The sequence below is a fragment of the Malus domestica genome, chromosome 17, assembly GCF_042453785.1.
Source record: "Malus domestica chromosome 17, GDT2T_hap1".
Lineage (NCBI taxonomy): Eukaryota > Viridiplantae > Streptophyta > Magnoliopsida > Rosales > Rosaceae > Malus > Malus domestica.
This window is the reverse complement of record NC_091677.1, coordinates 28787501-28805685: the sequence shown is the minus strand read 5'-3', so window position 1 is coordinate 28805685 and position 18185 is coordinate 28787501. Positions and strand designations below refer to the sequence as shown.

Genomic DNA, 18185 nt, shown 5'->3' with positions numbered 1-18185 from the left:
AATATTATATTATTTTATTCATATCAATTAATATTTTCTCAATTCTTTTTTTTTTCTTTTTTCTTCCTTTCTCTCGAAAGGTCTTGCAGTTTTGTTTCCTTCCTACTGCTTCCATTCCCTCTCCGGTCCTTTCTCTTCTTCTTCTTATTTTCCAACATCCAACTCTCTGCACTCGTACCCAACCTGCCATGATTTTCCCTTCGTAAAGAAGTAAGAGACCCATCAAAATCCCTTTTCCACCTAAAAAATCCCATCTCTAATCACCAAATTCCACGACTTTTTGGGGAAATCGAATTGGGTTTTTCCCCAAATATCCAAATTATGATTCTTTCCAATCCAATCTTTCTTGTAGTTGTAACAATCTGTATATTTGTAGCAATCCGCGTGGCGCTGTACAAAACTGGGCTAGTTTACATCGTGAAAAAATGGTGGCGACGGTTCAAGGATTGCTTCCATGTCTACCAATCGTTCTCCAGCTCAACCCCAATCAGATCGTCGAGGACGATTTCCGCGTGAAGGCGCACGCCAGGCAAATAGCCCGGCTCCTTGGTCAGTCAATTTTGGACTGGTCTGTTGACTGGCATGGGTTGTGTGCCAGGCAGCCCGACGGGCTGGAGTGAATTCCCTGGCCCTCAGCTTGTTATTTGGATAGGGTGCTGGGCAAAAACCACTCCAGTGGACTTGCTCTAAGAGCATCTCCAATGGCTCCCACAGGCCACCACCTCTTTTGAAGACTTGTTTAGGGACTAAAGAGAATCTTTAAGTCCTTAAAAGAATATTATCTCCAATGAAAAAGTATTTACAGTATAAATCCTAAATTTGAGGACTATATAATAAAAAACTCTAAATTAAATCTAGACCGTTTATCTATAAGGTACCGTTTGGTACATGGAACGAGACGGAACCGAGTGGGACGAGGTGTTCTGCTCCATGTTTGGTGCGCCTAAAACGGGTGGAACACGTTGTTCCACAGGACGAATTTTGGGTGAATTTTTGTTCCACCTCAACCCCTGGAACGACTCGTTCCACATCTGTGGAACACAAAATTATAACATCTCTGTCTCATTCTTCTTCCTCCTTGTTTCCATCCGAGGGCATCTTTGCTTCCTCTCTGTTCCGTCCCGTCTTGTCCGTTCTCGTCCTGTCCCATTTTGTTCCGTCCTGTTCCATCTGCATATCAAACGATACCTACTAGAAAAAGAAATATGTGGGACTCAGCATGTAGTTACGTCAGCAGCTGTCTGGCGACTAGCATCCACCCGCGCTATTGGAGCAAGTGGATGAGCTACAACATCACTCAAACCCAATATTTGGAAGAAGCACACAACCTTTAACGTGAGTGGACCTTCATCCCCACTCAAAGTTGTCCCTATATATAGTCCTCAATTGTGAGGAAAATTTTCAGTATTTCGGCCAATTCCTCTACTATAGGGACTATAGCTCCACCCACTGGAAGCCACAAAGTACTTAAATTTAAAGACACGGTGGTAGAGGGTGGTAAGGACTCCATTTAGGGACTCCACTGGAGATGCTCTAAGTAATAGACGGAAATATTTTCTTTGCTTTTTCTTTTTCTGGTTTATGTCAAAAGACCATGGAGAATTTGACTATTTGTTGACATACCCCTGCATGATTTCAACTTCGTTCAACGGCCATTTGGTTTTCGCTGGAAACTTGGGTCGATGAAGAAGAGGGGATCGTGACATATGTGTCACACTAACTTCAACTGTGTGGGAAATATTTACATTTACTAAAAGGTTCCCGCTCTAGTTCAATTTATTGAAACAGACGTCGTTTCTTGGCATTTATTTAGTTAGTTTCTACTTATTATAGTGATTTAAGCTATTTTCGTGTGTTTATATGTTTGTGTTTATAGGTTTAAATGATAAAGTTGGCAAGAAAGTGCATTTTGGTGCATTTGGGCTAAATTGGAGTGCATGCATGTGGAGCAAGTTAGATGAACGTTTTTGGTGCTTAAATGAGGCTAGGAACATGCTACAAATCTGGAGAAACAAATGCAAGTTGCAAGAATGGTTGGTGCACTCACCTAACATAATTCCAGCCATTCTTCTTTTCTTGTCGCAGCCCCATTCAACCTTAACACATCTCTTACCCCTTCATTTAGCCATAAACATCCATAGTCACTTGTGCCGCAGCAAGGTGGGGAAGAAGAAGGGCTTTTGACGTTTCAAGCTTGAAGATTAGAGCGTTTTAGGTGTACTTCATTCTTGTTTTCAATGTCTACTTTATTATTCTCTGATTTTGCTGTAACTATGAGCGGCTAAACCCCTACTTAGCTAGAGGGAAGTTCGAAGCTATGAACATCCTTGAGATATGAATTGATTTCTTCCAATTGTGATTTGATAAGTTATGAATGCAATTCAATTAACTGTTTTCTTAAAAACTAATTTTTATATGTTGATTAAGGATGCATACTTAGTTTTCATGCATGAATTTGATGCTAGAATATAAATGAGTTTCACCTAATCGTTACAAATTTAGATTAATGAGTAGTGAAGGTTGCTAGTCACAATCGCGTTAATTGAATTCTTGTCAAACGTATCATGCATTCATAGTTACAAATGTCTCGTCAACACTTATGATTTTCATAGAACGTAATGATCTCTGTTTGTTTCTCTATTATGCATTCATGTAGGGGACATTTAGAGAATGATTTGGGTTGTCGCATGCATTCATCCAATTCAATGAGTAAAGGAAAATCTGAGGGTTAATTAGTGCATCACGGTTAATCTGGGTGTTGAGCTTCATAATTTATTGAAAAGCAATTGGAAATCGATTCATGTTCAAGTGTGTCATGTGTGAAGAATGGACCTCTAGCTAATCCATCAACCATCTTATTTCCCAAAATTCGTTTTACAATCTATTTAGTTTTACAATTTGTTTCTTTGTTTCAAATTCGTCAAAACCAAAACCCCCATTTACTTTGTTGAGTCATATTAGTTAGAAACTGTTTTAGTTTGTGTTTTTGTAAGTGTTTTAAGTCAAGGTAAAACTAATTTTCGTCCAAATTCACTCTTAGTGTCTGTTTTGAGTCAATTAGCTTGTTTTGTGCTGTTTTAAGTCATTTGAGTTGTTTTAGTGTATTAGAGTCTAGTTTTACATTCTTTAAGTCTACTTTAGTGTTCCAAACTTAGTTTTACATTTTCAAGTCAATTTCAAGTGTTTTAGCAATCCCTCTTAATCCCCGGTCCAAAACGATTGAGGCGAAAATTAACTTAACACACAAATTAAACTCTCTTGTTGACGATTGTAGTAAAGATGTAGTAGGGATCGTTCTGGACCGGGGATTAAGAGGGATTGCTAAAACACTTGAAATTGACTTGAAAACGTAAAACTAAATTTGGAACACTAAACTAGACTCAAAGAATGTAAAACTAGACTCTAATACACTAAAACAACTCAAATGACTCAAAACAGCACAAAACAAGCTAATTGACTTAAAACATACACTAAGAGTGAATTTGGACGAAAATTGGTTTTACCTTGACTCAAAACACTTACAAAAACACAAACTAAAACAGTTTCTAACTAATATGACTCAACAAAGTAAATGGGGGGTTTTGGTTTTGACGAATTTGAAACATACAAACAAATTGTAAAACTAAACAAATTGTAAAACGAATTTTGGGAAATAAGATGGTTGATGGATTAGCTAGAGGTCTATTCTTCACACATGACACATTTGAACATGAATCGATTTCCAATTGCTTTTCAATAAATTATGAAGCTCAACACCCCAGATTAACCGTGATGCACTAATTAACCCTCAGATTTTCCTTTACTCATTGAATTGGATGAATGCATGCGACAACCCAAATCATTCTCCAAATGTCCCCTACATGAATGCATAATAGATATACAAACAGAGATCATTACGATCTATGAAAATCATAAGTGTTAACGAGACATTTGTAACTATGAATGCATGATACGTTTGACAAGAATTCAATTAACGCGATTGTGACTAGCAACCTTCACTACTCATTAATCTAAATTTGTAACGATTAGGTGAAACTCATTTATATTCTAGCATCAAATTCATGCATGAAAACTAAGTATGCATCCTTAATCAACATATAAAAATCAGTTTTTAAGAAAACAGTTAATTGAATTGCATTCACAACTTATCAAATCACAATTTGAAGAAATCATTTCATATCTCAAGAATGTTCATAGCTTCGAACTTCCCTCTAGCTAAGCAGGGGTTTAGCCGCTCATAGTTACAGCAAAATCAGAGAATAATAAAGTAGACATAACAAGAATGAAGTCCACCTAAAACGCTCCAATCCTCAAGCTTGAAACATCAAAAGCCCTTCTTCTTTCCCGCCTTGCTGCGGCACAAGTGACTATGGATGTTTATGGCTGAATGAAGGGATAAGAGATCTGTTAACGTTGAATGGGGTTGCGGCAAGAAAAGGAGAATGGTTGGAATTGTGTCTAGGAGTGAATGGATGTGTAGAATGGTGAATGATGGATATAGGTGAGTTATGGTGAAGAGTGGATGGGTCTCCCCTAATGAGAATGCATGGCAATGGGTATTTATAGGGAGAGGATGGATTAAGTGAGTTAGGTGAGTGCACATTCCATTCAATTTCTGGTAGGTTAGGTGAATGCATCATCCATCAATTTAGGTGAGTGCACCATCCATTCAATTTCTGGTGGATTAGGTGAGTGCACCAACCATTCTTGCAACTTGCATTTGTTTCTCCAGATTTGTAGCATGTTCCTAGCCTCATTTAAGCACCAAAAACGTCCATCCAACTTGCTACATGCACTCCAATTAAGCCCAAAACTGCACCAAAATGCACCAAAATACACTTTCTTGCCAACTTTGTCATTTGAACCTATAAACACACGAAAATAGCTTAAATCACTATAATAAATAGCAATTCCTTACCAGATTCTCTCTTATTTTCACACAAGACTTTCTGACTACACTCCCTATACTAAGTATATGTGAGAAGATTGATGTAAACATGAAAACTAGTACTCACATATGTTTATAACAAAGAAAGCAATTTATGGAATTATTAATGCATGTATACACTTAGGGCCAGATTCAATCTTTTGGACCCTTTCTTCAACAACCAACACTTGTGAACTCATTCTCACTTATTTAGAACTCTTATTCTTTCTTTCAAACCCGTGCCCTATTTCTTTGGCACACAAAACACACACTTTGAAAACCCTTCCCCCACACTTGCTTATGCAATAATGTTGCCCAAAATGAATTCCTTCTAAGTTATGCTTCATTATACTTTAAGAACAAGGGTAAGGATAGTCTTATTCTAGGCTTGGCAGGGATAATGTGGTTAACAAAGAAAATAGGCTAAACAAGGCTCAAAGAGACTAAACCTACAAAAACAAATGCATGAGATGAAGGCTTTTTGGCTCTGGTGGTAACTACTAAACAACTTCACCTTGTTATGTGTTATGCATTCAATTTTAAGCTTTGAATGGAATGGGCATGAGTTCTAGTATTTGGAACTCTAATGATGAAAACGCATTCTAAGTAACAACCAAGCAAAAAATAATGAGATCATGCAACGACTTAGAAAACAAGAATGCACAGATTAATAACTCTCCAAATAGCGTTTAGGCTCAAGTCTCACAGGGTTGTATCGTTAGTTTGAGTTCCTTCCTTCAAGTATGTTACAAAAACTGATTTTTTTTTTCTTTATGATTACATGTGAATTCGTAAACATCAATTATAACCAAGTGTTAGCCAAAGAGCATATCAAACTTGCATCCATGCTTGTAACTTTCTTTTACAGTCATGCAATTAAAAACCAAATTCTCATCATTGTGTTGGAAGGCACCCTAAGACACAAACAAACATGCAAAAAAAACTCTTTTTGGGTTTTTCAAAACTTTTTCTATTTTTTTTTTTCAAAATTTTCAAATTTTCATCTTTTTCTTTCAAGACTCACTAAAACAGTTCAAAACACTCTAAAAACACTTAAAACCAGTGAGACACAACTCTAGTTATGCTAGGTGGTAAAATCCTACGAATTTGCAATAAAAACACTTGTTTACCCCCTCCCCACACTTAACCCAAACATTGTCCTCAATGTTTCAAACATAGACTTACACGCAAACAAGCAAACAACACAACTAACAAACATGACAAGCATGGCAAAGTAAAAACAAGAAAGAGTCGAGTTTAGAAACGTAAATCTGGTTATAGAGGTAAATGATCTTTGGCTTCAGTAGTGAATGAATCGGCACGTATTTTGTCATGCTTGTTGACTTTCCACAACCTTGATCTTGAACTGGATTGGAGTTCTGAGCAAGGAAGAGGATAATTCTTTGGTGATGGTGATTTGATGGCATTGTACGGCGAGGCTTTGTTTTTTGGCGACTGATGCGTTAATATGTTGTTGAAGCTTCTCGAGCTCTTGGATTCAACTCGGACTCATTCTGCTGGGTTGATTGATTGTGCAGGCTACATTCTTCTCTGCTTGTTTCTTCTGCACGGCAAGCAGGCACGAGGTAGAGGTGATCGTCTGTTTCTTTGTTCAATCTTTCCAAGTGCCGACCTATATTTTTCTTTCTCCTTGTCCCGCAGGCAAGAGCAAGGGTAAAGGAAAAGCATGCCATGAGATATTTTTGCCTTCGACTCTAATGATATGAGGTACTTTTGCTTTTGAAGAAGTATCTTTCCACATGTTTATTCTTGAACTGGGCTGGAGAGCTTCTTAGCAAGGAAGAAGAGACTTGATCTTGAAGGAAATCGGACCATGAGTAGTCTGACATGGCAAGTGATCCTTAGCTTAGTTGAGGATGAATCAACACGTTGTCTCCACCTGCTTCAAGGTATCATTTTCACTTACCTTATCTGTTCTCCAAGCAAATGTGACATCTTCTTCGGAATTACATCAGCAGTTAAAGATGAGTACTCAAGAGCAATGCTAGGTAAGCAATCAGGAAGAGGTTCCAGGCAGTCAGTTCCAGATCAGAAGATTGATACCAAGTGCTGGCTGATTGCCCTTTTTCTCCTTATCTCGCAGGTGAAAACAAAGACAAGGAAAATGACAGGGAGAAAGCATGATATGAGATACTTTTGCTTTCAGCCTTCATGATATGAAATACTTTTGTTCTTGATGACTTGTTTGCAAAGGTACCCCAGGGAATGAGGAACACTGAGTAACTCGAGAGGCTTCGTTGGGAATGCATTCTCGGAGATGAAGAAAGGTTGAGTAAGTCTGTCTTGTTATGGAAGGTGAAGTTGACATTTATAGGAATTTCTTCATAACCGGTAGAGGTACTATTCTTTTACTCTTGTCGGCAACCGTTGGGTGATTGAATAGTAAGATTCACGCGCTTTCTACTTTGTCAGAAATCTTTGCCCGTAATTTCCGCAAAGTTAAGGTTGTGTGTAACAGGTGCTGACAAGTCTGGAAAAGTCGATCTTTTGAAATTTGGAAATCGGCCTGTGGTTTCTGAGCAAGCCCAGCTTTTGAGAAAGCAGGCGCCTCTTCAATTTCTGATTTTTATAGTGGCACGCATTACATTCCAAAGTACACTTGAATTGCCGCCTGTAGAAGCTCCCTTCTAAGATCCTGATTTATCCGACCTCTTCTTTTTCTTCAACTTTTTCGGAATGTCGTGCCCATATGATCGTCATCTTAACTTGAATGTTGGGGAAGATATTGACATGTCTTCTCCAGACAACATTTGGCATCCGTCTTCTTATCCCCCAATAGTCCTCTTACAATTAGGGACTCTATGATGAAGAACGATACAACCGCTTCAGTGGTGGCTAAAAATCTTCCCACTCCAAGAGACAGTAGGATACTTTATAAGGATCCGACGAGCTGGCTGTTTAAGACTCTCTGGCCTTTAGCGTCCAATGTGCAGGCTTAGTATCAAACATGGGCCAACGCCTTCTTGCTCGATCTTGTCAGATTGAGTCTTTGATAGCTGAGGTGGCTAGTCTTTGGCAAGAGATCAGAGGGCTCAGGTACGAGAATAAGGAGTTGCACATGCTCGCAACTAGTTACTCAACGAGTATGAAGAGGAAGCTTGATCAGCTGCAGGATTCTGAAGTTCGGATTCAGAGTGATCATCAAAGGTTTGTGGCGATACTCCAGAGCCAACTTTTACCTTCGTCATTTGACATTTCACCAAGTGTTGAAGCTTCGGAAAATCAAACTCTAGTACTTCGTCTTTCTAGAGCTCCGTCGAGTGCTGAGGCACCACCTGACCAATGAAGGCTCATTCCTGTTTGTTTGCACATTCTTGTAATAATTATTTTTTTTTTTTTTTTTTTTTTTTTACTTTTCTACCTAATGTTCATTTCCCACGAAAATCAATGTGAAAACAGCTTGTTTACCTGACAATGTTTCAAACATAAACACACACATAAGCAACCAAACAAGCAACAAATAAACATGGAAAGATAAGGGCAGCAAAGAGAAAGGTTGAAAGAAAGAAAATCTGGATTTAGAGCCGATTCTAAGTGCTCTTTATTGGCATGGGTTGCCTCCCACGAAGCGCTTGCTTTAACATTGTACAGCCGGATGAATACCATCCTTTAAGCCTCCTTGGAGCCCACGGCATGGAGGGGTAGTTCCTCCACCATATGCTCCTCAAACAGGTCGTAATAGGGCTTCAAACGATGTACATTCACCTTAAATTTGTGGTCGGTTTCAAGCTTTGGACTTGGACTGGACCATAAGGAAAAACATTAGTAACAACAAAAGGTCCAATCCACTTAGAAGGTAACTTACCGGGGAATAACCGAAGTCAAGAATCAAAGAGGAGCACTTTCTGCCCCTTGAAGAATGTCTTTGTACGAAGCATCTTATCATGATACGCCTTGGTCTTGTGCTTGTTTGCAAGCATTCTCATAAGCCTCGTGCCTAATCTCCTCGACTTCATTCAATTAGGGCTTTCTATGCACCCCAGTTGCATCTATATCCATGTTGAAGGTCTTCACAGCCCAATGTGCCTTGTGTTTTAACTCTACGGGGAAATGACATGGCTTACCATAGATGAGCCGAAAATGTGACATGCCAAGGAGAGTTTTGTAGGCTGTACGATAAGCCCACAATGCATCCAACAAAATCAAGGTGAATCGTTTCCAACTTATTATGAACATTTTAAAACTCTTGTAGCTTCATGTCCACAGCACCAAATGAAGGAGGAGCTGCTCATTCAATACTTTTACGAATGACTCATCCCCATTGAACGCCAAATGCTAGATGCCTCAGCGGGTGGCGCGTTGGTAGACAAGACTCTGGTGGCTGCCAAGACTCTAATTGCAAATCGAGTCCATAATGCATAACAATATGAGGGTGTTGGACAAAGAGAAGGCCCACGACAACATAGTGTGAATGAGGTAAGTGCAATTTCTAAAATTCAATCACAATTAGCAAATCTTACCTCTCTTGTGTCTTAGGTTGTAATTGGGTCAAAAGCACAAGAAATCAGGTTTACACCGTGTGCTCAATTTTGTTGATTGGGCCGGGGTGGTTAATTTTGTTGATATGGCCGTGGAAACTCATGGGGGTTTTGTCGAAATCCCCCTTGTTATACAGGTTGTTGGGGCTCTCTCCACTTCATATTAGGGTGATCTCTCCGTCCAGGGTTGTATGTGTTCGAGTATGGATCGTATTTGGTTTGGTTTTGGCCTTGGAATCCAATAGCATTGGCAGATTCCCATCCTCTATTCTCGATCAACTAAGGGCACTTCGCGGATAGATGCCCTTGGATGGAACACACAGTGCAAACCTAATTTTCTTGTGCTTTTGACCCAATTACAACCTGAGACACAAGAGATGTAAGATTAGCTAATTATGATTGAATTTTAGAAATTGCACTTACCTCATTCACACTATGTTGCCGTGGGCCTTTTCTTTGTCCAACACCCTCATATTGTTGTGCATTATGGGCTCGATTTGCAATTAGAGTCTTGGCAGCCACCAGAGTCTTGTCTACCAACGCGCCACCCGCTGAGGCATCTAGCATTTGGTGTTCAATGGGGAGGAGTCATTCGTAGAAGTATTGAATGAGTAGCTCCTCCTTCATTTAGTGTTGTGGACATGAAGTTACAAGAGTTTTAAAACATTCATAATAAGTTGGAAACGATTCACCTTAATTTTGTTGGATGCATTGTGAGCTTATCGTACAGCCTACAAAACTTCCCTTGGCATGTCACATTTTCGGCTCATCTATGGTAAGCCATGTCATTTCCCCATAGAGTTAGAACACAAGGCACATTGGGCTGTGAAGACCTTCAACATGGATATAGATGCAGCTGAGGTGCATAGAAAGCTTCAATTGAATGAACTCGAGGAGATTAGGCACGAGGCTTACGAGAATGCTCGCATTTACAAGGACAAGACCAAGGCGTATCATGATAAGATGTTTCATATAAAGACATTCTTCAAGGGGTAGAAAGTGCTCATCTTTGATTCTCGACTTCGGTTATTCCTCGGTAAGTTATGTTCTAAGTGGATTGGACCTTTTGTTGTTACTAATGTTTTTCCTTATGGTGCAGTCCAAGTCCAAAACTTGAAAAGCGGCCACGAATTCAAAGTGAATAGGCATCGTTTGAAGCGCTATTACGACCTGTTTGAGGAACATATGGTGGAGAAACTACCCCTCCATGTCGTGGGCTCCAAGGAAAGATGGTATTCGTCCGGCTGTACGACGTTAAAGCAAACGCTTCATGGGAGGCAACACATGCCAATAAAGAGCACTTAGAATCGGCTCTAAATCCAGATTTACTTTCTTTCAACCATTCTCTTTGCGGCCCTTATCTTTCATGTTTATTTGTTGCTTGTTTGGTTGCTTATGTATGGGTTTATGTTTGAAACATTGTCAGGTAAACAAGCTGTTTTTACATTGATTTTCGTGGGAAATGAACATTAGGTAGAAAAGTAAAAAAATAAAAAATTATTATTATTACAAGAATGTGCAAACAAACAGGAAGGAGCCTTCATTGGTCAGGTGGTGCCTTAGCACTTGACGGAGCTCCAGAAAGACGAAGTGCCAGAGTTTGATTTTCCGGAGCCACAACACTTGGTGAAATGCTAGATGATGAAGGCAAAAGTTGCCTTTAGAGTAACGCCACAAACTTTTGATGATCACTCTGAATTCGAACTTCGGACTCCTACAGCTGGTCAAGCTTCTTCTTCATACTCGTTGAGTAACTAGTTGTGAGCATGTGCAACTCTTTATTCTCATGCCTGAGCCCTCTGATCTCTTGCCGAAGACTAGCCACCTCAGCCATCAAAGACTCAACCTGACGAGATCGAACAAGAAGGCGTTGGCCCATGTTTGATAGTGAGCCTGCACATTGGACGCTGAATGCCAGAGAGTCCTGAACAACCAGCTCGTCGGACCGCTTGGAAAGTATCCTACTGTCTCTTGGAATGAGAAGATTTCTAGCCATCACCGAAGCGGTTGTATCATTCTTCATCACAGAGTCCCTAATTGTAAGAGGACCATTAGGGGAATAAGAAGGACGGATGTCAAATGTTGTCTGGAGAAGACATGTCAATATCTTCCCCGACATTCAAGTTAAGACAACGGTCAGATGGGCACCATATTTCCGAATGAGTTAAAGAAAAAAATAAATGACCATTGGGGGGATAAGAAAGACGGATGACAAATGTTGTCTGGATAAGACATGTCAATATCTTCCCCGACATTCAAGTTAAGACGACGGTCAGATGGGCATCACATTTCCGAAGGAGTTGAAGAAAAAGAAGAGGTCGGATAAATCAAGATCTTAGAAGGGAGCTTCTATTGGCAGCAATTCAAGTGTGCTTTGGAACGTAATGTGTGCCTCTATAAAAATCAGAAATCGAAGAGGCGTCTGCTCAAAAATCGAAGAGGCGCCTGGTTTCTTAAAAGCTGGGCTTGCTCAGAAACCACGGGCCGATCTCCAAATTTTAAAAGATCGACTTTTCCAGACTTATCAGCACCTGTTACACGCAACCTCAGCTTTGCGGAAATTACGGGTAAAGATTTCTGACAAAGTAAAAAGTGCTTGAATCTTACTATTCAATCACCCAACGGTTGCCGACAAGAGTAAAAGAATAGTACCTCTACCGGTTATGAAGAAATTCCTATAAATGTCAACCTTCACCTTCCATAGCAAGGCAGACTTACTCAACCTTTCTTCATCTCCGAGAATGTATTCCTAACGAAGCCTCTTGAGTTACTCAGTGTTCCTCATTCCCTGGGGTACCTCTGCAAACAAGTCATCAAGAGCAAAAGTATTTCAGATCAGGAAGGTGAAAAGCAAAAGTATCTCATATCATTCTTTCTCCCTGTCATTTTCTTGTCTTTGTTCTCACCTGCGAGAAAATGAGAAAGAGGGCAATCAACCAACACTTGGTGTGATATCTTCTGATCTAGAACCGATGTCCTGGAACCCTTTCCTGATTGCTTACCTAGCATTGCTCTCGAGTACTCATCTTCAACTGCTGATGTACTTCCAAAGAAGATGCCACATATGCTTGGACAACAGATAAGGCAAATGAAAATGATACCTTAAAGTATATGGAGACAACATGCTGATTCATCCTCAACTAAGCTAAGGATCACTTGCCATGTCAGACTGCTCATGGTCCAATTTCCTTTAAGATCAAGTCTCATCTTCCTTGCTAAGAAGTTCCCCAGCCCAGTTCAAGAATAAACATGTGGAAATATACTTCTTCAAAAGCAAAAGTACCTCATATCATAAGAGTCGAAGACAAAGATATCTCATGGCATGCTTTTCCTTTAACCTTGCTTTTGTCTGCAGGACAAGGAGAAAGAAAGAAATCGGTCGGCACTTGGAAAGATTGAACAAAGAAACAGACCATCACCTCTACCTCGTGCCTGCCTGCCGTGCAGAAGAAACAAGCAGAGAAGAATGCAGTCTGAGTTGAATCCAAGAGCTCGAGAAGCTTCAGCAACATATTGACGCATCAGTCGCCAAAAAGCAAAGCCTTACCGTACAATGCTATCAAATCACCACCACCAAGGAATTATCCTCTTCCTTGCTTAGAACTCCAATCCAGTTCAAGATCAAAGTTGTGGAAAGTCAACAAGCATGACAAAATACGTGCCGATTCATTCACTACCGAAGCCAAAGATCATCTACCTCCATAACCAGATTTGCATTTCTAAACTCAACTCTTTCTTGTTTTTACTCTGCCATGCTTGTCATGTTTGTTAGTTGTGTTGTTTGCTTGTTTGCGTGTAAGTTTATGTTTGAAACATTGAGGACAATGTTTGGGTTAAGTGTAGTTTTTATTACAAATTCGTAATATTTTACCACTAGCATAACTAGAGTTGTGTCTCACTGGTTTTAAGTGTTTTTAGAGTGTTTTAAACTGTTTTAGTGAGTCTTGAAAGAAAAATACGAAAATTTGAAAATTTTGAAAAAAAAAAATAGAAAAAGTTTTGAAAAACCCAAAAAGAGTTGTTTTTGTGTGTTTGTTTGTGTCTTAGGGTACCTTCCAACACAATGATGAGAATTTGGTTTTTAATTGCATGACTGTTAAAAAAAGTTACAAAGATGGATGAATGTTTGATATGCTCTTTGGCTAATACTTGGTTATAGTTGATGTTTACGAATTCACATGTGATTAAAATAAAGAAAAAAAATCAGTTTTTGTATCAGTTTTTGTAACATGCTTGAAGGAAGGAACTCAAACTAACACTATAACCCTGTGAGACTTGAGCCTAAACGTTATTTGGAGAGTTATTAATCTGTGCATTCTTGTTTTCTAAGTCGTTGCATGGTCTCATTATTCTTTGCTTGGTTGCTACTTAGAATGCGTTTTCATCATTATAGTTCCAAATACTAGAACTCATGCCCGTTCCATTCAAAGCTTAAAATTGAATGCATAACACATAACAAGGTGAAGTTGTTTAGTAGTTACCACCAGAGCCAAAAAGCCTTCATCCCATGCATTTGTTTTGTAGGTTTAACCTTTTTTAGCCTTGTTTAGCCTATTTTCTTTGTTAACCACATTATCCCTAACAAGCCTAGAATCAGACTATCCTTACCCTTGTTCTTAAAGTATAGTGAAGCATAACTTAGAAGGAATTCCTTTTGGGCGACATTATTGTAGAAACAAGTGTGGGGGAAGGGTTTTCAAAGTGTGTGTTTTGTGTGCCAAAGAAATAGGGCACAGGTTTGAAAGAAAGAAAAAGAGTTCTAAATAAGTGAGAATGAGCTCACAAGTGTTGGTTGTTGAAGAAAGGATCCAAAAGATTGAATCTGGCCATAAGTGTTTTGTGAACCTTCCTTTTGTGTTTAAGGTGGATTTTTGCATTCAAAAGTGAATTCTAAGTGTCAATTTCATTACTTTGCTTACTATTGCTTTAAGAACGTTTGTCTACCCTTACCTTTCCTTGTTAGCCAATACCTAAGCCCCGTTACAACCCTTTGACTTCTATCTTGGGTGTTATGAGTTTCAATCTGTGGAGTTTAAAATTGGTATGAGCATATGAAATCCCTGGTTCTCGCTTCTAAGCAGTAGCATTCCGTTCATGGGATCATATATATATATATATATATACATGCATTAATAATTTCAGAAATTGCTTTCTTTGTTATAAACATATGTGAGTACTAGTTTTCATATTTACATCAATCTTCTCACATATACTTAGTATATAGAGTGTAGTCAGAAAGTCTTGTGTGAAAATAAGAGAGAATCCAGTAAGGAATTTAGGGAATTCTCTAAGGCATGTTACTACATTCAAAATGTTGTTTTAATTGATTAAATGCGAGCTAGTGAATGGTGACTATGATTAAGTGTATGCTCGAGGGTAAGAATTGCTAAAATTCATGTGAGTAGTGATCTTTGGCATGTCATGTTCATTGGAAATCCCTAAGACAATTGTTGAAAGGTCTAGATTGTGTTTTGTTTCTTTTGTTTGTTTCATTTTGCTCGAGGACTAGCAAAAGCTAAGTGTGGGGGAATTTGATAGGAGCATATTTATGCAACTTAGTTAGCTTGTTTCTTGGCATTTATTTAGTTAGTTTCTACTTGTGATTTAAGCTATTTTCGTGTTTTTATAGGTTCAAATGACAAAGTTGGCAACAAAGTGCATTTTGGTGCATTTTAGGCTGAATTGGAGTGCATGCATGTGGAGCAAGTTGGATGGACGTTTTTTGTGCTTAAATGAGGCTAGGAACATGCTACAAATCTGGAGAAACAAATGCAAGTTGCAAGAATGGTTGGTGCACTCACCTAATCCACCAGAAATTGAATGGATGGTGCACTCACCTAAATTGATGGATGGTGCACTCACCTGACCTACCAGAAATTGAATGGAATGTGCACTCACCTAACTCACCTAATCCATCCTCTCCCTATAAATACTCATTGTCGTGCATCTCATTAGGGGAGACCCATCCACCCTTCACCATAACTCACCTATATCCATCATTCACCATTCTACACATCCATTCACTCCCATACACAATTCCAGCCATTCTCCTTTCCTTGCCGCATCCCCATTCAACCTTAACACATCTCTGACCCCTTCATTCAGCCATAAACATCCATAGTCACTAGTGCCGCAGCAAGGTGGGGAACAAGAAGGGTTTTTGATGTTTCAAGCTTGAAGATTGGAGCGTTTTAGGTGTACTTTGTTCTTGTTTTCAATGTCTACTTTATTATTATCTGATTTTACTGTAACTATGAGCGGCTAAACCCCTACTTACCTAGAGGGAAGTTCGAAGCCATGAACATCTTTGAGATATGAATTGATTTCTTCCGATTATGATTTGATAAGTTGTGAATGCAATTCAATTAATTGTTTTCTTCAAAACTAATTTTTATATCTTGATTAAGGATGCATATTTAGTTTTTATGCATGAATTTGATGCTAGAATATAAATGAGTTTCATCTAATTATTACAAATTTATATACATGAGTAGTGAAGGTTGCTAGTCACAATCGCGTTAATTGAATTCTTGTCAAACGTATCATGCTTTCATAGTTATAAATGTCTCGTCAACACTTATGATTTTCATGGAACATAATGATCTCTAATTGTATCTCTATTATGCATTCATGTAGGGGACATTTGGAGAATGATTTAGGTTGTCGCATGCATTCATCCAATTCAATGAGTAAAGGAAAATCTGAGGGTTAATTAGTGCATCACGGTTAATCTGGGGTGTTGAGCTTCATAATTTATTGAAAAGCAATTGAAAATCGATCCATGTACAAGTGTGTCATGTGTGAAGAAGAACCCTCTAGCTAGCCCATCATCCATTCAAATCACCGAATTCGTACCAAACTTTATCTAGTTTAGCTTCTATCTTGTTTTAGTTCAAATTTGTCAAAACCAAACCCCCCCTTGTTTTAAGTGTCAATTAGGTTAGAATCTATCTTAGTTTGTGTTTTTAAGTGTTTTGAGTCAAGTCAAAATCAATTTTCATCCAAAGTCATTCCTAGTGTCTAGTTTGAGTCTATTTAGTTGTTTTAAGCTATTTTGAGTCTTTTAAGTTTGTTTTGAGTCATTAGAGTCTAGTTAAGTGTTTTTAAGTTTATTTTTGTGTTTTTGAGTTAGTTTAGAGTAGATTAGCAATCCCTCTTAATCCCCGGTTTAGAACAATCTCTACTTATCCATACTACAATTACCAACAAGAAAGTTTAATTTGTGTGTTAAGTTAATTTTCGCATCAGTTATAAAGATAGACTGAAGTGGATAAGTAGACTGGTGGATTATGGATACCTTTTTGGTTGATTTGACTGGCGTAGCATGAGTATAGTTTTGGGATTGTGAAGCTGACAAAAAAAGCTAGCCATCATTTCACACAATTAGCACCATGATTATGGTAACACGGAACAAGTAGAGCAACGGAAAATAATCAACAACAGACATACCAAGCACACAGAGCCTCCAGAGTGTTATAATATGCTGTACTCTGCTCCAAGAAGAAAGAATGGTGCTACCTAAAACCCGAAAATTGAACTTTACTAATCGCTCAAAGCAAGCAATTCCGAATCCAAAAACTGCTTTAGTGTTTTGTTTTTCATTACCTTGAGGGTCATGGATGGCTCTCCTGAGAAAGGTGCCCTCATCTTTGATAAGGCAAGATTTACAGTAGGAAGTATCCGTTTGGCCACACCAAGAATGTCATCTTCTTTGAGGATAAAATCACGCTTATTTTCGATAATATTTCTGCAAATCATAATCTGAAATAGAAGCGTTGGAGACAAATGAAGCCCTCCAAAACAAAGAACAGAGTGGCCGAAAGGGAAACCACTAGTACCTTTGGCAGATTGAATTCGAGACAAATGAAGCACCCAAAAACAAAAGTCCGATGTGGGAAATCGCTGAGAAAATGCTGAAATAATTGAATTGGTTAAAATTAGATGATTTTCATAGGCTAAAATTAACGTAGGAAAAATTGGGGGAAAGTGAATGAGAGTAGTTGTAAGAGTCCACCTAAAGTTGATTCCTTTGGCAAAGCAAGAGGAAAGGAAGAAGAGAGACCCCAAACCAAGCCAAAGGCTTGACCTTGCAACATCTCTCCACATAACCATATCACTCATGAGCTGCCCAATTCGATCAAGGCTACCCTGATACTCATCATCGACTGCAAAACCAAACAGCGAAAACATAAGAACCCAAGAATTTAAAAAGACAAAAGAACGAAAAGAAAAGACAACAATGTCAAATTGGAACGGACTTGATGACGAACTTGGGGAGGGCAAACAGGGAACCAAGACGGGCTTTTCCTTCTTGGACCGCCTTTACCTCGGCTTCGCCATCTCCTCCACCAAGCCCGAATCTTTCTCTTCCCAAGTCTCAGTCTCTGACCACCTCCGCAACCTCCAAGTGTTCCTCGGCGAGGCACAGCCCAGTAGTCCCATCTGCGAGCCTCTGCCTTTGCACCTGCGGCGCGCCCCTGGAACCTCAACAGCAGGGTCATCAGCCATTTCAAGACGATCCATGAGACGAGTCTTGGATCTTTTTTGGACAGGTGGAGACGAAAGAAGCAGTAGCTCGCGGAGAGGGAGCGATTCGGAAGATTTGCGGGAATGAGCGGAAGGGGATGAAGTCCTCTTGGGTGATGATTTTATGAGGCCGAGAGAGGGGTGGGGGATATGTCCGGTGTGAGCAAGGCACGAGGCCGACTTGGCCCGAGACGGCGGCTCGGATCGGGAATGGTGGAGATATGGCGGTGTTG

The 18185-nt window shown here is 39.3% G+C and overlaps 1 protein-coding gene and 1 non-coding gene across 2 annotated transcripts in view; one reads left to right on the top strand and one right to left on the bottom strand.

Moving 5' to 3' along the window:
• Window positions 1-4108: 4108 nt before the first annotated feature.
• LOC103405711 (reticulon-like protein B17) overlaps window positions 4109-18185 on the bottom strand; it is a 14362-nt gene continuing 285 nt past the window's right edge. Inside the window, 8 exon segments of the mRNA XM_070817144.1 lie at window positions 4109-4865; window positions 16724-16789; window positions 16876-16911; window positions 16914-16944; window positions 17032-17173; window positions 17265-17339; window positions 17441-17591; window positions 17685-18185. The exon segment at window positions 17685-18185 is cut by the window's right edge and continues 285 nt beyond it. Coding sequence (XP_070673245.1) covers window positions 4624-4865; window positions 16724-16789; window positions 16876-16911; window positions 16914-16944; window positions 17032-17173; window positions 17265-17339; window positions 17441-17591; window positions 17685-18185 — 1244 coding nt within the window. The 3' untranslated portion in view covers window positions 4109-4623.
• MIR11006 (microRNA MIR11006) lies at window positions 9991-10065 on the top strand. The gene has a single exon (NR_161629.1). It is a non-coding gene; the product is annotated as a microRNA MIR11006 (primary transcript).